This window comes from Cololabis saira, chromosome 1 (assembly GCF_033807715.1).
Source record: "Cololabis saira isolate AMF1-May2022 chromosome 1, fColSai1.1, whole genome shotgun sequence".
Taxonomy (NCBI): Eukaryota; Metazoa; Chordata; class Actinopteri; order Beloniformes; family Belonidae; genus Cololabis; species Cololabis saira.
The window spans coordinates 6,997,872-7,021,340 of record NC_084587.1 but is presented as its reverse complement, the minus strand read 5'-3'; the positions used below and the strand labels follow the sequence as shown (position 1 = coordinate 7,021,340).

Below are 23,469 nucleotides of genomic sequence, written 5' to 3'. Positions count from 1 at the left end.
GAGCGTTATTAAATGTATTTTCAAGACAATAGGATATATTCACACAGAGCAATGCGAAATGAGGCTGATAAGTGTAATAAATATCAGCCTGGTTGCAAGCCTGAGACATATTTCATGTGGTAAAGTGATGAGTGACTATTTTTAGGTATTTTAAACCTGCGTGTTCGTTGATATGTGAAAGAAGACACTCCTTCAACTTGCAGAGCAGCTGAGAACCGGTTTGTTTTTCCATAGCTCGGGGTGCTAAGGAGCCACGTCATAACGTCACTGTAAAAGTCACTTACGTCGCTGTGTTTGCATTGTCGCAAAAGTTGAAGCAGCAATAACAACGTATTTGCTCTAATACGGACTTAAAGGAGCTTGAGGCTCCTTTTAAGAAATGAGACTCTCTAGCGCCACCTTCACCACGACGGCCGTTGGGGGTACTGCAGCCAACAGTGAAGCTGGCACGGGAGAACGGGGAGAACGCACATGCAGCGTCATGTGACGTCACATCCACAGCCCAGCGCGGGAAATTCGGGCCCGGAATTGCAGCACATTTTGCAGCACACAGCCTGTTCAAGGCAAAGGAGAGATACACTAGAGGAATCATTCTTTTGGGTTTGGAACGCTTCATCTGACATTATTACTAGAAAACTTAAAATGTATACGGATTTTTTTCATAAATCTTGCCTCAATCCTGCCTCATGCTCCTTTTTAAGCCTGAATTATGGTTCTGCGTCAACCCAACGCAGAGCACACGCCGTCGCCGTGAGTAACGCCGTCACCGTGACGCCGTCGTGAACCCTTCGGACGTCTCCGTCACTCCATTTCTCCGCGGTGCAGTACCCCGCGTGACCGCTAATTTGCGATCTTTTCCTGAATGGTTTATCCGACTTTTTCCGGTCACAGTGAATCAAAGAGATAAGGACAACTATTGTGCAAAAAAACAAAACAAAAAAAAATCACACATACACGAAGAAAAGAGCGCTGAAAGTTCACGACTGCTTCAAACCGGAAACCGGAAATGCGTTGCTTCCAAGCGAACCAATCACAGCCCTCTCTTCTGCGTGTGGTCTGCGTCGTCTCGATGTGTAGTTACAATTTTCGGGAGGTGCACGTCAGTGACGGCGTGTGGTACGCGTCGACACGTACCACACGCCGTAGGCACCATAGCAGTCTTGCTATTGCCGTTGGTCTTAATAACTCCACCCCCTCCACTTACGTAAGCGGTTCTTTCCTCTAGTCCAGCATAGAGTTGGTGCTACCTTGGAACTGTTTTTTCTGGTCCGGAGCCAATTCTTTGTCAGTGGAAACAGAAAACCTGGTTCCAAACTCCAAACTTCCAAACTGGCCTAGAACCAGAACCAGAACCAGCCCTGGAACCGGTTTGGTGGAAAATGGGTGTTAGTTAGAAATAAAGACAAACAACTTCTCTCAATTAAAGTTTTTCTTATTGGAGATTCAAAGTAAACTTACAAACGGAACAGAAAAGACCACAGAACAGAATTTTCATCATAGTTTTCTACTGACAAAAATTCAAATATTTAGATAAATGATTACTGTACAATATAATTGTCTAAACTGATGGCGAGGAACCGTCGTTTAGACTCAGCCCTCCCTTCGTTGGAGCCTTAATTGGTCCCAATCACTCGGCTCTCTTCGTCTTCTTTCGCTCCAAACATCATAGACTCAGCCTTGTACTCTTCACTAGCACCTATCCATTTCTGTTTGCTTGAGATAAGGGAACTACTTCAAATGATTAAGAGCTAAACTATGTAAACATGGGTGGTACCTCCATATCATAAGAGTGTGACCCAGGCCAAAACACTCAAATGATGTTTGGACCTTTTTTTGGATCTATCTCTGTTCTCTGCAAATCCTGCAAAGGCTAAAATAAATGTATTCCTGACACTATTTAGAAATTCCTGGGATTGTATTGCAATTAATGCATGTCCAAGGTGTGAGTTTAGTGCCCTGACGGCTCATGGGAAGAAGCTGTTCTTCAGTCTTGTCCCTGAGGGCAGCAGGTTAGGGTTAGGTTAGCAGGTGGTGACCTGGGCGTTGGTGGTCCGTACTGATCTTTGCTGCTCTGGTGAGGCAGCGGGAGCTGGCGACGGCGTCCGGGGTGTCCAGGGTGGTCAGGGGGCCGCCAGTTGTCTTTTCAGCTGACCTATTCACCCTCTCCGGTCTCTTTTTGTCGTCAGCAGCTACAGTATGCAGCTTGCTTACTGCACCGTGGTTGAAAAAGCCAGCACACTGTCAATGGTGGAGCGTTGGCGTTAGCTTAACATTGGTCCTCAGAGATGTGGGTCCTCAGGAATTTTAATGATGGGAATCTCTCCACACTGGTGCCGTCCATGTGCAGTGGTGTTTTTGTTCGTCCTGTTGTTGATGATGTAGTTGTTTTAGTTTTTTGCACAATAGTTGTCCTTATCTCTTTGATTCACTGTGACCGGAAAAAGTCGGATAAACCATTCAGGAAAAGATCGCAAATTAGCGGTCACGGGGGGTACTGCACCGCGGAGAAATGGAGTGACGGAGAAGTCCGAAGGGTTCACGGCGGCGTCACGGTGACGGCGTGTGCTCTGCGTTGGTTTGATGCAGAACCTTAATTCAGGCTTTAGTCGGGCCAAGGCTATATTTTGATGATCTCAGCAGTTTTGGTTACATCAAGTAGCCATGGCTAAATTTCCCTTCACAAGTGTGGTGGGTGGGGGTGCAGTCGTGGGTGTAGATGGTGAACGGCAGAGGGTTCAGCAGTGCTGAGCGTGACAGTGGACGACTTGTGGGTGCCCGTCCTCGCCGTCTCTGAGCGGTTGGAAAGGAAGTCCTTGGTCCAGGCAGAGGTGATGGAGGGGAAGTCCAGGGTGGCCAGTTTCTCCATCAGGATGTCTGGGATCACATCAGGCATTTCAAAGCAGCATTATGGGAAAGCACGTGGAGCCTGGCCGTTAATTGCTGACTAATATAGTAATCATTAATGCCAGGTCTAGAGTCCACAGTCGATCAGATTAAAGCCGACTGCAACTTTACTCAACCCACACGAGTTTGTAGTTGCCATGTCGTCATATGTCTGTTTTCAGAGCGCAATTTTGCCATAAAAATGAGGAAGGATGTCTGGTTGGTTTAGTCACCCGTTTGCACTGGAGAATCACGTGTTGGTGCATCCAACACAATGATGGGTTGCAACGTTGGTGTAGAGGAGTCTAATAGTGCTTTACCCTGTATACAGAGACAATAATAGACATTAAGCTGATTGAAAAGTGATGTACAAGTCACACAGGAAGTTAAATGAGACCATTGAAAAGCCACCAACTGACGTGCCACTAAAACCCCCTATCTAGAAACTAGAGCTGGGGATCGATTTCAAATGTCAAGAATCGATTCGATTCCGATTCGTAAGATTCAGAATCGATTATCAAGATTTGATTCGATCCGATTCGATTCCGATATTGATTTGGGTTAGTGTTGTTAAAACTGTTTTTTGAGCTGTTGCATGAATTATATGTTATGCAAAATATTACTACTAGTATTATATTGAGATTAAACAGCAAGTATTGGCAGCTAATGATGCTGTAAGGACCAATCAGCTCCCAGAATGCTGATAGAACTGCTTTCAGAAACATCATGTGGGTCAAAATTACCAAACAGATCCAGGGAGGAAACAGAGACGGAGGAAATCGGTTTTCTTTTTTCCCACATTCCGTTTTTATTTGTTCCATTTTCGGTCTATTTTGGTTTTTAATTTTTGAGCATTTGGTTTTTAGCATTTTTTGCTAATGTAACCCATAGACAGTATATAAAGTAATGAAATATAGACAATTTATGCAATTATAACCTAACATTTTAATGTTTTCATACCTTTAAACATATTTAAAGGCAAAAACATGGCACCAGTTATTCTCGTGTCCAACAAAACATTCCTTTTTTGGGGATAAACAAAAAAATAACCAAAAGTTGTAATGTAATGATGAAAAAAAAAAAAAGAAATAAATAAAAGAAAAAGAAAAAAAAAAAGAAAAAAAATTCGATCTTTAGACTTATGAATCGATTTTTAGGAATTAATATGAGAATCGATTTAGAATTGGGAAATCGATTTTTTCAACACAGGCCTACTAGAAACGCTTGTGGAAGTTTGCTTCCCAAAGCTGTTTTTTTTGTTATTTAGTTATTGGAAGGGTGGGAAAAACCTGATCTGAATGGAAAAACAAGTCTGGATTCAGACTGAGGTCATGGGTTCTGGACTTTTTAACTTGTTCGAGTAAGTTGTCAATTATGACTCGCTCTGTTTTTATGAATGGACGAGAACCTTTTCCTGCTGCAGTCAGTGGATTTGTACTGATTTGGTGCCAAATCTGAGTCAAATCTGTCCGTCTTTAATGGGCCAGAGCCAGTTTATGTCTAGAAAGTTGTTGCATGAACGTATCTAACCCAGTCTTGGCTCAGATCACCTGTGGAAGACCCCGATCACACGGTCGTCACCAAGGAAACGTAGTCACAAGCAGCACAGTATAATAAACCCATCATCATATTAGCTGTGGCAATGGTTGTCTTTGGTTTTTAAAACAATATAATTACAGTCAACGCCTTTTCTTCTGCCTTGAGGTGTAGAAACCGTCGACATCCGTTTCAGTGCGAATGTAAACGCTGTGGTTTGTCTGCTGTGAGGTTTTCAGAGACAAACAGGAAGTATAGCATCAACCGAAGAAAACTGGCAGCAGAAAGTCGTTTCATGGAGCACCGCATGAATGACATGCCAGCACATTATCCACAAATGCATTTAGGAAAAAAAAAAGCTCCTTGAGAATGTCTGGATACAGATGAGAAGAGGTTGAAGCGATAAAAACTTGAAACATCTTCTGCTCTCTTTTGAAAATAAATGACCGGACTAATCTGTTTGATGGGATCTATCCGTTCATCCAAAGGAAAAGAGAAGCCTGAACTCATCTCTATTTATTCACGCTACAAAGCTCTCAGATCAGTTAATCCCTAAGTGGAGCTTTTATGTGTCATGAGGCGATGGCGGCGGCGGCGGCGGTGGTGGTGATGGAAGGGCCCTTTTTTCATTTTCATTCATATCACCTGTTTGCAGTTTTCTTTGGAGGAGTTTTGAAAGAGAGATTAGCAGCATTATGTCTACTAATGCACCTGTTTGATGCTGCACTCGGGTCAGTTTCCCATCAATCTTTGAAGCCCAACCGCTGAATAAGTTTCACATGACGACAAAGCCGCGATCTGAGTCGTACAATTCGCTCGTAACCTGGTGGGAGGTTTTCCGGGACATTTCCTTGAAGGTTGGATCGGTTCTGTTCGTAAATAATGATTTTAAAAAAAGACAACGCAAGTTTATTTGTATAGCACGGGGGTCGGCAACCCGCGGCTCTAGAGCCGCATGCGGCTCTTTAGCGCCGCCCTAGTGGCTCCTGGAGCTTTTTCAAAAATGTTTGACCTTTTTCTTTTCTCTTTTCCTTTTTTTCTTCCTTTTTCCTTTCCTTTTTAATCTCGAAATTTCGACTTTTTTCTCGAAATTTTGAATTTTTTCTTGACATTTTGACTTTTTTCTCGAGATTGTACTTCAACATTAATCTCAACATTTCGACTTTTTTCTCGACATTTCAACTTTTTTCTCAACATTTCGACTTTTTGACTTTTTTCTCGCTATTTCGACTTTATTCACGAAATTGACTTTTTACTCGACATTTCAACTTGTTTCTCAAAATTGTATTTCAATATTAATCTCAACATTTCGACTTTTTTCTCAACATTTCGACTTTTTTCTCGATATTTCGACTTTTTTTTCGAAGTGCATAATGGAAAAATAAATCTTCCCCAGTTATAACTAATATAGAAACATGCAGCATGTGTTGCCTTCATTCTAACGCTGATACAAGACTTTTCATTTTTTGCGGCTCCAGACATTAGTTTTTTGTGTTTTTGGTCCAATACGGCTCTTTCAACATTTTGGGTTGCCGACCCCTGGTACAGCACAATTCAACACAAGGTAATTCAAAGTGCTTTACATCAACATTAAAAGCAGCAAGACACAATTAAACAGTAAATAACAAATAAATGGAAATAAAGTTGTTAAAAAGTAAGGGCAGTAGAGTACAGCAGGTACATCTCATTCTTACAATGGCAAGAATTACGTTTCTATACGGTCAAAACGTACAAAGACCGGGTCAAATACAGTATTACAAAAGTAATCTGTAACAATTCGTACAGTGAATTAAACCAATTTGACAATTGAAAGGGGAAGGATTGTCAAATGTGGGAGCGTGTTGGAGGTTGAAGTCTGCAGGGGAGGTTGTTGTGAAAATGATTTGGTCTTTTGGTCACAAGCAGAAGCGGCTGCCGGAGGTGCAGGGAAGTCGCGACCGCATTCGCGTGCTTGCCTTTGCTGAAATGTGGTTGTCGTACGACGTTAGAGGGAAGCCTCGTGAGCGTTGTTCTTTTCTCTTTTCTGTGGCGAGCATTTAGGTGTGTGTTGGCACGAAGGGCCTGCTTCTGTTCTGCTAGTCTGACTCTACACAGGAAGTGAAGAAAACTGCAGATCCATGATCAACCACTAGGGGGCTGGGAGTCAAATGTCCAACTTTGCACCAGAGATAAACAGATTTCGTTGTCTGTTTTTTTCTCTTTTAAACAAAATATTTTCTTTTAATTGATTTACTGCTCTGTGTTGGTATATGTAGGAGCTGACCGAAATTGATTATAAAAGGGTAGGCGTAAATAAGCTAAGCTTAAGCCTACACCTTTTCAGTCTTGTTTTGTTTATATAGTCTAGTCCAGGGGTCGGCAACCCGCGGCTCTAGAGCCTCATGCAGCTCTTTAGCGCCGCCCTAGTGGCTCCCTGGAGCTTTTAAAAAAATGTTTGACCTTTTTTTATTCTTTTTTTTCTTCTTTTTTTTCCTTTTCTTCTTTTTTCTTTTTTTTTCCATTTTTTCTCTTTTTTTCCTTTTTTTCTTCTTTTTTTCATTTTCTTCTTTTTTCTTTTTTTCCATTTTTTCTCTTTTTTTCCTTTTTTTCTTCTTTTTTTCATTTTTTCTCTTTCTTTCTTTTTTCTCAAAATGTTGACTTTTTTCTCGACATTTCGACTTTTTTCTCGAGATTGTACTTTAACATTAATCTCGACATTTTGACTTTTTTCTCGAAATTTTGACTTTTTTCTCGACATTTCGACTTTTTTCACAAAATTTTGACTTTTTTCTTGACATTTTGACTTTTTTCTCGACATTTTGACTTTTTTCTCAAGATTGTACTTCAACATTAATCTTGACATTTCGACCTTTTTCTCAAAGTGCATAATGAAAAAATCTTCCCCCAGTTATAACTAATATAGATAATTGCAGCATGTGTTGCCTTCATTCTTAGGCTGATACAAGACTTTTCATTTTTTGCGGCTCCAGACATATTTGTTTTTTGTGTTTTTGGTCCAATATGGCTCTAAAACATTTTGGGTTGCCGACCCCTGGTCTAGTCTAATGCAATGTTAGCATTAACTTCATGTTTATTTGTTGTTTTCTTTTCTTTCATGGGTTCAGTTAATAAAGACGCATATATACGTTAAATTGTTTATTGATTAATTTGAGCATGAACATTATCCTCGATATTCCCCTGTAAACAGAAAATTGTAGTGTTTAACGAATGGCCAACACGGATGTGAAATATTGATGTTTCTGTGGAAGCAAACACTTACCTCTTTCTCTTTTGTTCAGAATGTCTGAACAAAAGAGTTCCCCGGATATTTTAATTGGGAAAATATTTGTAAAGTATTTTCTGGTTATTTGAATTATATGACTGTAGTTATGCAACATATTAATACTAGAATTATATTGAGATTCAACCGCAGAATGCTGATAGAACTGCTTTCAGAAACATCGTGTGGATCAGAATTACCAAACAGATCCAGGGCAGCAAACATCTGCATGAAATCGCTTTTATTTTTTCCCACATTCCGTTTAAATTTTTTCCATTTTCGGTTTTAAATTTTTGAGAATTTGGTTTTTAGCATTTTATACAAATGTAACCCCAAGACGGTATATAAAGCAAATAAATATAGGCAATTTATGCAATTATAACAGAAAACTCTAATCTTTTCATACCTTTTAAACATATTTAAAGGCAAAAACATGGCACCAGTGTCCAAAAAAACCTTCCTTGTTTGGGCATAAACAAAAAAAATAACAAAAGTAATGGAATGATGAAAAGAAAAATCGATCTTTAGACATAAGAATCGATTTTTAGGAATTGATATGAGAATCGAGAATCGGAAAATTGATTATTTTTTTTCAACACAGGCCTATTGGTTTGTATATATTTATGGTATTTATATTATATTTGTATGAGTTTTTATGTGTATATTTATGTATAGACAAACTAAACAAATACAATTGCTCAATATTTCATATAGATCATCTGGACCAGCTGACACTGAACATCTTGTTTTAAAGATATAACTTGTTGGTCTCTTAAGAGACTAATCTTTGTGGAAAAAATATCTGAAATACCTCAGTATATATATATATATATATATATATATATATATATATATATATATATATATATATATATATATATATATATATATTGGATGATTATCATATCTGAGTAACACTAGGCCTCAGTGAATCTTAATAACCGTTGCATGTAAATGGTCAGACGTGCCTCTCAGGAGATAAATGGAATGATACCGAGCATCAATAGCACTATAGTTTCACCAGAGCGGAGAGAAATGCCTTGAGACAAATGAATATCTGGTTCTCATAACAACTCCTTGCAGCTGCGTAAGACAGCTGAACTCAAACTATTCAGACACAATACTCTCTCTGGTACCAGGAACTTAATGTCCTCCCGGTCAACTCGTATATGAAGATGAATCACAGATTAATGTCTCCATCAGGCTTCTTTAGCTTGTTTTGGGTTTGGTTGGAGGGATTCGGATGCATCTTCTTCCCTGTTTGAAGGCTCCGCGCCAACGCTGCCGAACGATATTCTCAGTTATTTTGAATAATTTGAATAAAGTTCTAATTACCAGTTGTTCGTTTCGCTTTATATATGTTTTTATCATGCGCTTTAAAACCCGGTGCGCCCTTTGTATGAAAATGGAGCTGCTCATTGATATTGCGCCTTATAATGCGTTGCGCCTAATGATTCTCAAAATACGGTTTATACAGTCTGTGGTTCAAACATGGCATTAAAATGTGCCCAAATGCATCTGGAGTGATCTATTTGCAAATGAACATGCATGTAATTTTTCTTTTCCGAACTTTAAATGCTTCATCTTTAATCGCCAGCTGGAAGCAACAAACTCACAGCTGGAAATAACGATATGAAGACGATCCGCCAAAACCACTAGCGGAGCAGGCGGGGGGGCAGGGGGGGGCGGCCGCCCCGGGTCCACTGCTCCGTGGGGGCCCACGCCGAAGAGGAAAAAAAAAGGTGTTCTGAATAAAATAAGGAAAGTTAGGCTCTGCGTTGGTGTAACGCGGAACCATAAATCAGCCTTTAGCCAGTTGTCGCATCAGAAGTAGCAGGAAACTCATCCTGAGTTTCAGCAGCTGAAATGATTAAAAACTATCTTCAGGCTGCAGGGGTGAGGCCTCAAACTTCACCTTTGCTCTCAATCGAGAGGGACAACGGCGTTAATAAGAGCAATATGATTGAAAGGTTTGCGGCGATGAAGAACCGGCTGATCGTTAAATGTGTACAACTTACTTAACTTGTAAAACTTAGCCTTAAAAATTTAAATATCCCCACGATAAGTGATAATTATGAGATAAAATTCGAAATGATGAGATAGAAAGTCATAATTATGAGATAAAAAGTTGAAATTGAGATAGAAAGTCATAATTATGAGATAAAAAGTTGAAATTATGAGATAAAAAGTCGAAAGTATGAGATAAAAAGTTGAAATTATGACTTTTTATGTCATAATTATGACTTACCGTGGGGATATTTTTATTCTTAAGGCTAAGATTTCATCTTATTTTTTTCTTTTACTGGCAGAAAAGAGCTCCCATAGACATCACTGGATGTTATTTGATTTTTATCTCCAGTTTGATACTTGTATCTTAAAGTCTACATTAGGCTTATAATTAGGTTTGACATAATGACTGTAAACCCATGGTGCTGAAACCTCATGTGATGGTTCTGACCGTGTTGCTGCTGTGGTTGTGTGTCAGAGGCCTGATCTATGGCATTTTAAGCGATTATGTTTAAACGGGGATGTTTAGGCCTCAAGGGCCCATCTAGAACGCTTCACCCCCCCTAGGCTGGGACCCCTGCTCCGCCCCTGGCCAAAACCTTTTCTTTTGCAAATCTTATTCAACAAATGGTATGTAAAGTGGGAAACAGAGTATATACTTCATATAAACACAGTTTTATTGCAGTTATTCACATGCAAAATCAAATGAACGATCACCTGAGCCAATGATGCGATCCCTGAATCTGTCCGTGGACTCGTTCATGTGAGGACAAACTGAATGAAAGAGAGCAGACCTGAATCCTTGGAACGTGTTCAGAGCAATAACGACCAGACTTCCTAGGACATATCTTAAAGCAAGATCCTAACGTGGTCTTGAGCTTACTTTCACCCCTCAGGAGATTCCTCCATGGCCCTTTGAGCATCAGTGTTTCTGAAGTTCATGTCCAGAGTTTTGCCAAACGACACCTCGCGGCACCGTGGAAACATCCTGCAGACAGAAGCTAAAGATAAACCGGTCCAACTACCGTAGGAATATTGAATCCCCTCCAAGAGCCTGCAGTTGTGTGTCGGGTTCCGTAAAGACAGCGGGGCGGCCGTAAATCAGCCGGCGCTCGCCGTTATGTTGCGCTAACAGACGGTTTACATGTCAGCACGGACTCTCAGCCCGGCTCCCGAAACATCATGTTGGCTTTCTGCTGATGTGATGAACGTCTTGAGAGGGAAATTGAATCTCCGCTTAAGGAAAAACACCAAGAGGAAAAACCCCGGACAGTGATCGTTTACCGGTCGATGACAAGGAATTCATCATGTTTTCGTTCAGTCAGGCAATAACTCACTGGTCAACCGGGAGACTGTCAGAAAGCTGGACTTTAGAGACTCTGATGGATGTGACTGACATTCTCTCCCTTTCAGTTGAAAACTGTTGTCTTTCTTGGAGAATAAAAGGGTTTGGAGGTTTATACGGTGTGAAAACCTGCAGGGGGGAAGGGATTGTGATGTCGGTGCACGTTCAGGCGATGACTGAGCTGGAAAAGCCTGCGATGACAGGCCGCACGCATAATTCACACTTTAATGAAGAGGCGGTTAAGCTTAATCTTCTGAGACACGGCGTCGGCTTTCGCCCTCCGTCAGTGCGTTTAAAACCACCCACGTCGCACGGTAGACGATGTAGACGCGTCTCCGGCATTCCAGGAAAGTTGTGGCACATCTCTCGTTGCAAACGTGTATTACAGAAAGGTTGTGGGGTCACACCAGTATGGAAGAGTATTAGGGCCAGGCAGGAGATAAATAAAAATAATATTTTAGAGGAGGAAGATTTTTTTGTCATTATGCACTTCGAGAAAAAAGTCAAAATGTTGAGGAAAAAAGTCAAAACATATAGGATAATGTTGAAGAAAAAAGAAAAAAAGTCCAAATTTGATGACGATATTGATTTAAAACACATATCACACACACACAGGACTGTCTCAGAAAATTAGAATATTGTGATAAACTTCTTTATTTTCTGTAATGCAATTTAAAAAAAAAAAAAAAAAAAAAAAAAAAAAAATGTCATACATTCTGGATTCATTACAAATCAACTGAAATATTGCAAGCCTTTTATTATTTTGAGATAGGATATTTGAGTTTTCTTAAGCTGTAAACCATAATCAGCAATATTAAAATAATAAAAGGCTTGCAATATTTCAGTTGATTTGTAATGAATCCCGAATGTATGACATTTTTGTTTTTTTAATTGCATTACAGAAAATCACAATATTCAAATTTTCTGAGACAGTCCTGTATTTTGGAGGAAGATTTTTTTTGTCATTATGCACTTCGAGAAAAAAGTCAAAATGTCGAGAAAAAAGTCAAAATGTCAAGAATAATGTTGAATAAAAAAAAAAAAGGCCAAATTTGATGACGATATTGATTTGAAACACATATCGCACATATGCAGTTGCATAACTTCAGAAACGCACCCTGAACGTTCCACTCCAAGGATGCAAGTTAGTTAGATAGTTACGGCTGCTGCTGCAGAGCTGTCAGTCGCTCTGCTGACTGGATTTGATCGGCCATTGGAGACATTTCCACTTTATTCACAAAATTGTATTTCAACATTCACTACGTTTACATGCAGTTAAAATTCAGGTTATTGCTAATATTCCGGTTACTGAAACATTCGGAATATTCAGTTTACATGATAATTAATTATTCGGGATATCTGGATCAAACTAGCGACGCACGGAGAACATCATGACGCGATTCCCGTCATTTCTGCTTCTTCTTCCTGGATCCAAATTCAAAACAAATCCTGCTTTGCGCAACTTCTCCCTCACCTTTCTGTAAATCTTCTATCCCGGTACTTTCTACCGTCTACAAATGCAGAAATGTTCATATCCTTCATTACATTTATGAAGTGATTAGTCTCCTCCTGGTCTTGGTTTCTCTGTGTTTATAAGAAATTCCTGGACTCAAAAGACCAGGATTCCTTGTGAACAGAGCATGAGCAGAAAACAAATTCCTGTTCCGTTTGATGGGGATATCCCGTTTGGTTTTAAAAGGAGTAACCCAGGGGTCATATTCGGGTTTTTAAAAACCGGAATATGAGCAAATTCGAGTTATTCAAAGGGTTATTGGTGTTTACATCGCCGTGCAAATTCAGGTTATTGCCAATATTCAGGTTTTAAAAGGGTTATTTACATTTTGACTTTTTTCTCAAAATTGTATTTCAACATTAATCTCGACATTTCGACTTTTTTCTCGAATTGCACAATAAATAAAAAATCTTCCCCTCTCAAATATTTCTTCTCCTGCACGGCCCTGATACTCTTACACACCAGAGATGCAGCCCAAAGCACAAAAGCTCCTGAACGTGTCGTTGGAGGACGGTCGTCCTGCATGGCGATAGCGTGGTTTCAGCTTCAGGTGAACGAGCCTGTGGTTTTGTCGCGTCTGTTGCTGCAAAACCTCACAGACGACGAGCATGAGCCTCTGTCACGGTGCAGGAAACGCTGCCTCCTCCTCCTCGGAGAGGACTGAGTCAGACTCTGCAAGTCCACACCAGCACGTTTGGCAGCGCTGCCTGTTTCAGTCTGCTCGTCGCGGCGTTGCCTCGGCGTACGGCCGTCGTCTCTCAACAAGAGATCCTCTTTACAGGGAGGTAAGCTGCGTCTCTGGAGCTGGAAACTTCGTCCTGCAACAACTTCTGTGTCTCTCGCCTGCATGTGTCTCAGGAACGGTTTTGCCGTCCACGTGGGCTCCAGTTTCCACATCGTTTGTTTCATATTGGTTTCATGCTGCGTTGTACTTTTTTGTTTGACAGTTTTGTGTGATTCATTTGTTTTTAAAGGGCTGTTTCGCACAAAAGTAGTTTTGAAGTTTCCTGTTCTCACACAGGAAATGAGCGGCTCTATCTTCAACGGTCTTCACGCTCATGCTTTTCAGTTGACGCCATTTCACTTGAATTTTCGTTTTCCAGCTCAAATATCTCGCTTGGCTCATGAATCAGCAACTCTTCATTCATTTTCCTCCTCTTTTTTTTACCCCTCAGGGTCAGAGGTCAGTCTGAGCCACAGCAACATGTCCGAGTCAGCGAAGCCCCAACACCCCAACCCCCCGGGGAAGGGGGAGAAGAGCCAGGAGAGCGACTTCAGCTACGTCGGCATCAACGCCATCCTGGAGCAGATGAGGAGGAAGGCCATGAAGCAAGGCTTCCAGTTCAACATCATGGTTGTGGGTGAGTTTGGCACGCAAACCTTTTTTGTCAAAACCAAGGTGCTGCACCCAGCTTGCAGGAAATGAAGATATTTGCAGTTCCCCGACCAATAGAGGGTATGCATTGATGTCACTTCCCCACTGGACCACAACCCCTTACTGCACTGAGTGGCAAAAACGGCTGCAACTAGTGGAGAAGACGAGATAACAGACGATTATCGGCTTCAATTAAAGGCAGTTGGACTTGACAGTGACCCGTACAGTTACCCCAAGAACCAGTGGTCCATGGACATTAATATTTGGTACAGTTACCAAGAACCAGTGGTCCATGGACATTAATATTTGGTACAGTTACCAAGAACCAGTGGTCCATGGACATTAATATTTGGTACAGTTACCAAGAACCAGTGGTCCATGGACATTAATATTTGGTACAGTTACCAAGAACCAGTGGTCCATGGACATTAATATTTGGTACAGTTACCAAGAACCAGTGGTCCATGGACATTAATATTTGGTACAGTTACCAAGAACCAGTGGTCCATGGACATTAATATTTGGTACAGTTACCAAGAACCAGCGGTCCATGGACATTAATATTTGGCCACAAATCCAGTTTCCTGATATTTATATCTACTTAATTTCTACGCCGGGGAAATACACAAAGCAAAGCTTGAAGGCTTACAAAAGTCTTGACGCTTGGTCCGACTTCAAGGCAGGATTTGTTGTAGAAATTAAAGTGATGAGGACACCGAACTTTATGATTTGACCGTTTAACGTTAGCTACCCAAAAATCCAACATTACCTGATACAAAATGGGAACCGCAAATCCATGTTTCGGTGCCTGGAATCCAGTTGTTTCTGTGAATTGCAGTGATCCATTTGTCTCTTAAGCTTATTTTTCTGCAGTCTGTAAAACGATAACTCCGATTTCTTGCTAAATCTATGAGTACAGTCGATCGCACAACAGCTCTTTCCCATTTTGATTGTTTTCGAGTTGCTCAAACTGAAAGTCTATGCTGCCACTCAGTCTTTCTGACACTCAGTCTTTCTGCCACTCAGTGGGCGAAACTCGCTGTGAAGTCGCATCTGTGACGTCATGCGCATTCCCTCTATAGGGACCGGCTCCAAAAGCGAGTAAATCTCCTTGACAACCGTGGTTAAATTGTCCAACTTTGCAGCAGAAACAAACACCCTGGTTAAAGAAACTGTTTTGGTCTCCATAGTTGGTGGGATTCTGCCTGACTGTAGTTCCAAATGGCTGGATATCACGATAGTTACTAAGCACTTTCAGTGAACTTGATTCTCGAGCTGTAAATATAGGTCTGATGGATTATAACCATTGTTATTTCAAATATAATACGACTTATTGGGGTAGTGACTGTACTGGGAGACAGCTGAGACCAGTTTTGAGTTGGCCTGGAAGGGTCGAACCTTCGTAAAGCGGCCTGAAAGCTGCTAGCCGGGGCGAACAGGAATACACCAGTGGACTGACTCCACCTCATTGGTACTTAGGCCCTGTCCCAATACACCCACTTCCCCTACTTTTCATCCCTACCCCTAAATTTTGCGCGTGAGGGTAGTGGTGTCCCAATTCCTCTTTTCACCTAGGGGGAGTAGAGAAAACTAGTGTAGTGGCTATGAATCTGTCCCTACGGATCGAGGGATTTCGGATGCACACTAGTTGATCTAGGGACAGAAAAATGTCCCAGAATGTTTTTCGTCGTCATTTGCGGACTGAATAAAAAAAAAAAAAAACATGGCGGACATTTCTTATTTTTTAGTGAATAAAATCAATATTTTGAGTTAGTTTCTGCATAAAAATGCGTTTTGATTACATTTCTAGCGAGAAATATATATTTTACTTTACTTTCATAATATTCACTCAGTGAATGTACATAATTACTCGATGCTCGTTGTTGCGAAGTCTTTTTCAAACCTCTCCAGAATAAAGGCCGATTTATGGTTCCACGTTAAATCGACGCAGGTGGAACCATAAATCAGCTCCGGAGCCGGCAGGCAGAAATCCCAAAATTTTCTGAGCAAATTTCTTAACAGGCGTAGCTACAACTGTTAGATTTCATCTATTAAACCAACATTTATCTTCCTTTCAGCTAGAGGTAATTCTCCACAGAGCTGTGCGTTTCTCCCCGGGACGACGGCGTAGGTTGACCCGGCCGTGAGCTGCTGCTGCTCCGAGCCGGCGGCTCTTCTCATCTCCGAAAACATTGGATCAAATTTCTTAACAGGCGTTATTTGGATAAACTGAGCCCAGGTTGGGGATCTTAACGGTTACTTTTACGCCTGAAAAGATATTAAAACTTAATAAAGTGGCATATTAACCGTGCTACAGCTGAAATTAAAACATTAGGGGGAGTATTAGGACAGACCTGGGAAGATTTCAAGTGCCTTAAAATCTGTGGCTTCTTTTTTAGGGTTAGTGGTAGTGAGGGAGGGCTAGTGGTAGAAAATAGGGGGTGTATTGGGATTGGGCCTAAATAACACTGGATTTCTATCAAATGCCAAGCGTGGTGGAGCCACGGTGATCAGCTGAGGCCTGGCGGTCATGCAGGTCCCACGGGTGCTGGTCCTCGTTTCAGCTTTCGCAGCCTCATTTCATACGTCTGAATTGGGGATGTGTGGGGACGCGAACGTACGGTAGGGATGGGCGGTATGGACTAAAAAATGTATCACGATAATTTCTGGCATTTATCCCGATAACGATAAAAATGACGATAAAAAAAATACCAATTCAACTCCATCTTTGTAACTATAAATCTATCACCACATTCAGTCTTTGGAGCCAAATCACTGCTCTAAAAGATACTAAATACTAAACTACACCAATTACATTGAATTAATACAAAACAATTAAATGAGTCCACAAAAACCTCATCAATGGGAATTTTTCTTTCTTTCTTTCTTTCTTTCTTTCTTTCTTTCTTTCTTTCTTTCTTTCTTGCTCATTTCTTTCTTTCTTTCTTTCTTTCTTTCTTGCTCATTTCTTTCTTTCTTTCTTTCTTGCTCATTTCTTTCCTTCCTTCCTTCCTTCCTTCCTTCCTTCCTTCCTTCCTTCCTTCCTTCCTTCCTTCCTTCCTTCCTTCCTTCCTTCCTTCCTTCCTTCAAAAATCAGTTTTACACAAAAACGTCATCAACGGGAATTTATCGTTTTTACCGTGAGATACAAATTCTTACCGTGGGGAATTTTTTTTGACGGTAAATTGTGAACGGTAAAATATCACCCATTCCTAATGGGCAGATTTGATGAAAATGAATTTAAGGCAGCATTCATTAACTTCCCATGTTGACTGAGACGGTGGGTTTGTTCCAGCCGTTGGTGGCGTAATTTCCTCCCAACACATCCATGCTGATAAATACGAGGGTTCAAAGTCTCTTTTCAGTAAACCTGGGTGATGTCACAAGTGGCCCGTCCAGCTCTTTTTCACATAATTCCGGATAAAAACCTGTAATTTCCATCCACATGGGGTCATGTTGTTCAAATTTGTCCGATGAAGTCATGGCGATCACGGTTGTGTTTTGGGTTGAGGTTGAAGTTGACACGCAGCTCGATCGTGTCCTCGTGTCAGGTTTGTATAAAACTATCCCAAACCCGGCACAGATGTATCCGAGTGTTGGTTCGGGGCTGTAATTACTCCCAAATGCGCGCTGTTTACAGCGATCCAGAGCCGAGTTCAACGGAGAGCTCATTTTTAAATTTATGCAGCAGCAACTGAAAGTTTAGGATGCTTCAAGTGACACCCGGCCAAGAAGTCGGCGCTTCATCTGCCCACGCATAAAAATCTTGATCTTCACACAAACTTGCACGACATGCTTAGTTTTCACATTCTTGTCTTTGGGAGAAAATAAAAAAGAAAGTCTAATCAGCTGTTCCAGGAAGCTTTGTTCATCTGTTTCTTGGTTACTCTCTTGTTCTCGTTGGGCCAGTTTCCCTCTGCAAGTTCACTTTTAATGTGTCCATGATGTAAAAAAAAACAAAACTTGACGATGGCGATTACTTTGACGAACCGAAGCACGTTGGTCCGTTGGAGAGCCAACACTTTGCTCTGTGAGAAGCGACACATCGCCAGTTATTCTTGGCTCTGTTGCTCGTCCAGGACTGTGAGTGAATTGATTTAATACAGAGTTTGGTAGAAGCTGCAGGAAAAGCAGCTTTGGGATCCTGAGGAACTTGCATTTATGAATACGATGCATGTAAATAAGCAGAACTGCTTAAAACTGCTGTGCTGTCTATATACTCTTAAACGTATTTGTGTAACCTCGCTGTCTTCACATGTTTCTAATGTTCTGACCTCAGATCGACAGATCTGCACTTCTCCGTTAGCTGCTGTCACTGTTTGAAAACCTCAAAATGTTGCTGCACCAACAGGATATAGACGTGCAGGATATTTCTGCAGTACTTAGAAAAAGCATGAGTATAAATAATGTCAAACAGTAAGAGTGATCAGTTATCTGTGCTTGTTAAGTTGACTTTCACACCGTGGTCACACATTGACTCGGCTCTTAGCAATTTATATATAATAGTTAACTGGGAAACCCACTTGCCTGCGTGCTGATGAAGTGCTGCCTATCTGTCACCATAAACTCGACAGCAGCTTTTTAGCTTTTTTTGCTTTTTTTGTTCCTCATCTAAGTCCTTCAAACAAAAGCTAACTGAGTAATGCCACGTGTCAGAAATGCTATTTTTAACTGAAATGCTCAGAAATGGTCATACTAGGGTTGCCACCCGTCCCGTAAAATACAGAATTGTCCTTTATTTGAGAAAAAAATGTTGCGTCCCTTATTGAACTAATACGGGATTTGTCCCGTATTTTCATTAACGCCCCATACACACATCTGGCACACACACATCAACACTAAATGTAACAATAATGAACAAAATAAAACACAGGAAGGCTAGCAAAAATTCATTCAGCGAGCCACACAGACGCAAACGCTTCTGTGACATCACAGATCCAGATCAGAGCTGACTCACCAGCTTCCAAAACAAACCTTTTCCTCCTCCCGGTTACACATCATGCGTTGTTCACTGTTCCCCTGAAGAGGTACAAAGTGTTAATGCAAATTTCAAAACAGGTAAATGATTCAGAAGAAAAGGCGAAGGAAGGAAGGAAGGAAGGAAGGAAGGAAGGAAGGAAGGAAGGAAGGAAGGAAGGAAGGAAGGAAGGAAGGAAGGAAGGAAGGAAGGAAGGAAGGAAGGAAGGAAGGAAGGAAGGAAGGAAGGAAGGAAGGAAGGAAGGAAGGAAGGAAGGAAGGAAGGAAGGAAGGAAGGAAGGAAGGAAGGAAGGAAGGAAGGAAGGAAGGAAGGAAGGAAGGAAGGAAGGAAGGAAGGAAGGAAGGAAGGAAGGAAGGAAGGAAGGAAGGAAGGAAGGAAGGAAGGAAGGAAGGAAGGAAGGAAGGAAGGAAGGAAGGAAGGAAGGAAGGAAGGAAGGAAGGAAGGAAGGAAGGAAGGAAGGAAGGAAGGAAGGAAGGAAGGAAGGAAGGAAGGAAGGAAGGAAGGAAGGAAGGAAGGAAGGAAGGAAGGAAGGAAGGAAGGAAGGAAGGAAGGAAGGAAGGAAGGAAGGAAGGAAGGAAGGAAGGAAGGAAGGAAGGAAGGAAGGAAGGAAGGAAGGAAGGAAGGAAGGAAGGAAGGAAGGAAGGAAGGAAGGAAGGAAGGAAGGAAGGAAGGAAGGAAGGAAGGAAGGAAGGAAGGAAGGAAGGAAGGAAGGAAGGAAGGAAGGAAGGAAGGAAGGAAGGAAGGAAGGAAGGAAGGAAGGAAGGAAGGAAGGAAGGAAGGAAGGAAGGAAGGAAGGAAGGAAGGAAGGAAGGAAGGAAGGAAGGGGATAGAAAAGTGTGATTTATCACCTCGGCCACATTCCACTGACATTTTCTAAGTTTCTTAATCACTTTTGAAGTAACTAGAATGTTATTAGTTTGATATTGAGCCCTGCGGGGTTGTGGCTTGTGCACACATGCATGAAAGGGAGACGTAAAGATTTATGGGAGCTAAATATTGACGAGTAAAGCAGGAAAGTTGATATCAAACGAGAGAAAAGGCCGTAAACAGATTAACGAACAGCCTCGGCGCTGGTGTTTATCGGAGGTTCATCTCTACCTGGAGCTGACGTGTGGCCACTCGCAGCTCCGACTCCCCGGGGACAGATGCCACGGCCGTGATGAAACTAAATATTGTGTAACGCTGTCGTGGGGGGGTAAACAGCAGCTGCTAACGATGAGTGGAAGCTGACTGTTGCAGAGAGCTCTGATGAGCTGCGAGATACCGACGGCTCGGGTTCTCCTGAGTCATGAGTCGGGACATATTTGTTTCTGCATCACCAGGAGGCGGCGACGCCGGGGGAACCGGTACCGACTTGCCTTTTAGATTTGGTCCATCAGATTCTGAGGAATCCAAATCCTGTAGCAACAAATGGTAGGACAAAAGAGGGTTGGATTGAGGAATAAATATGCTTTTATTTACTTTTTAACAGTCCAACGGGAGGAAAACGGGGACCAGAGTTAGTGTAACATTTCAGATCTAGGCTCAATGAGACGTTTAAACTTTTCTTTTTCTTTTTTCTTTTTTAAACCGCCCTACATGGTCATGTCCAGTGGTGTAAAGTAACGAAGTACAAGTACTTCGTTATTGTACTTAAGTAAGATTTTTGAGAATTTGTACTTTTATTGATACTTTCATTTTTCTGTACTTTTACTTTTACTTCGTTACATTTTCAAGGAAAAAATCGTACTTTTAATCCGCTATATTTAAAATTGGACACGTCGTTACTCGCTACAAATTAAAGAACAGCACAGCGGGGGCTGATTTATGGTCCGCGTTACACCGGCGCAGAGCTACAGCGTAGGGTACGCGGCGACGCACACCCTACGCCGTAGCCTACGGCGTAGGGTGTGCGTCGATTTAACGCGGAACCATAAGGCGGACGGGAAGGAAGGGGGGCGCGTGGATATACCGAGAAGGAGCCGCAGCTCCCGGGAGAGTTGCGCCGCAGAGGCGGGCCGGAAGGCCGGAGGAACCGCCGTCGCGTCGAGTACCGAGGAGGACTGAAGCCTGAATTATGGTTCCGCGTTAAATCGACGCAGAGCCTCGCCGTAGGGTCCGTTGGTGTAACGCGGAACCATAAATCAGCCTTGAGCGGCAGGCGACGCGTGTCCATGCGCACCATTCTTTGATTCCAACCCTTCTAAGCTGGTTTTGGCATTTAAAAGTTCAAAAGTCTCATCCTTTATCAGCTGGGGTTGCTTAATGTTGTCACTGCATACTACAGGCTGGGGGTGGACCTGTCAGCGGGGCCAATGGGGTACAGCAGCAGTGATGAGCACAGGGAGAAATTAACGCTAAAGGGGTCAGAATAATATCACCATTATTTAGAGTTGTAAGCAAATTCTTGGATTCTTCATTTCTTTGCAATCCTTTTGAAAATAATTTTGTACTTTGAATTTTGTACTTTGTACTTTGTACTTTTTACTTTTGTACTTAAGTACATTTTACACCATGTACTTTTGGTACTTTATTATATTTAAGTTGAGGTACTTTTATACTTTTACTTAAGTAATGTTCTTAATGGGTACTTTTTACTTTTACTTAAGTAATTTTCAAGCAGAAAATTTGTACTTTTACTTAAGTACAATATTTTTGTACTTTTTCCACCTCTGGTCATGTCTAACTCTGAAGTGTGAAAGTTGCAAATTTACACCAGATCAAAATGACAGGAAGTCAGATATGAGAATAATAGAGAGAAGGTGGTGAATTTAAAAAAAAAGCAAGGAGATGAGTTTAGAAGTCACGATGCTATTTTTATTTGACGACAATCATCATTATGTATAATTCTAGAAAGAAGCAGACATAGTGAGACTTGCTCATTTAAACGAGGGAGCTAACTCCTCCTCATCTGTTTTGTTGATGTCTTATTTCAAACATCAACAGATGTTGAGCTTGTGACCTTGTTAAGAAAGCCCTTAAATCTGATAATTAAAATAAATAAAAGACATTAATTGGCACCATACTGGTGCACTTAATGAATAAATACCAGACAAGACACTGGCGCACTGCCAGTGCATTGTAAAAACGAATAAACAAATAAAATAGGCTAATGTATTTTTTTAGATAAATAAAAAAAATACAATGAAAATGAATTTTGCATTCAAATAACAGTAATAACAACAAATGCCACTATCGGAGACGTGCAATCAGTGCACTTAAACAGATCCTCAGCCTGCACAATGATGACTGATTATTTAACGTCATGTAACCATCCAGGAAATTATGTTTTAACACAGCTGTGTGAACACATTCACAAACTCCACTCATAGCAGGTCATCACGCAAAATAAAATAAAAAACATGATGGCTCTCAACAGGTGGGTTCACACAGCTTATACATAAATCACACTCATAACAGGCCATAACGCAAAATAATAATAACAATAATTAAAAAAAACCATTAGCTCTCAGGTGGGTTCAGGCCATATTAAGCAGGCTGGCCTCTTACCTTAAGTTAAAATAGACCAAATGTGCCTTTTCTTTTTTTTTTTTTTTTTTCTTTACCTTGTCTGCACGCATAATAATGGTTAATACCATGCTGGTAAAAACCTAAGGCATATATATGTGTATTGTTACTATATTTAATATATATATACATATATATACGCATAGACATACATACACATACAAACCCAATTTTTTTTTTTTTGCTGGGGGGGAGGAGGAGTGGGACATTTCTCGACTTCTTGTGCTTTCCGTCCTGGTTTCCATTCCAGGAAGAAAAGAGGCGATGTCCTGCTTTAATCCAGCTTCTGACAAATGGAAACGGGTCGAATTTGTCCAGAGGAGGTCCGCTGAGGTCACAAACAGGAGTGCAGACAGGCTTTCTTCGCGCAACCTGTTGCGCTCCTGGCTGTCCGTGTTATTAACTGCGGAAACGCCTCGTCGCGCTGTGCTGGCGCACATGGCTAATTTGCATACATAAAGGTGCAGGACTTGTGTTAAACCAATAAAAGTTTTGAATTGTGAATACTTGACATGGCGATCTCTTAAACATATTTAATTGACCATTAGTGACAATCAAATTATCATATTATATTATATAACCTAATTTTTTTTTTTTTTTTGACAACATTGAGACCCCCCCTAAATTTGGCTTTTGAGTCCTTCAGGGGGGCTCAAGGGTTAATCGGGGGGGTCAGACCCCCCCTGAACCCCCCCGTATTTCGCACTCTGATCATATGTCTTCAGAAAACTGCTGCTTCATGACCCTGATCACTATTAACCAGTCAAGTTGGAGTTGGGCGAAGTCTCTGATGTACAAACAACAAATACTGTCCTAAATAAACGTATGAGCATACTGGTTTAGGGAATGTGATTTATCCCCTCGGCCACATTCCACTGACATTTTCTAAGTTTCTTATTCACTTTTGAAGTAATTAAAATGCAATCAGCAACCAGCAGTTTTCTGAAGACATATGACCATGAAAATAGTTACTTTACGAGGCGTTTTACAGGTATTCCCTTCTTAAATCAACATGTTTCTGAATTGAAATGAATAAATCCTGGTTTAAGTCAGGAAACCTCCCACC

The 23,469-nt window shown here is 41.2% G+C and overlaps 1 protein-coding gene across 1 annotated transcript in view; it reads left to right on the top strand.

The window, feature by feature from the left end:
- septin9b (septin 9b) overlaps window positions 1–23,469 on the top strand; it is a 141,952-nt gene that overhangs the window by 91,917 nt on the left and 26,566 nt on the right. Inside the window, 1 exon segment of the mRNA XM_061733106.1 lies at window positions 13,719–13,904. Within this exon segment, the coding sequence (XP_061589090.1) occupies window positions 13,719–13,904 (186 nt within the window).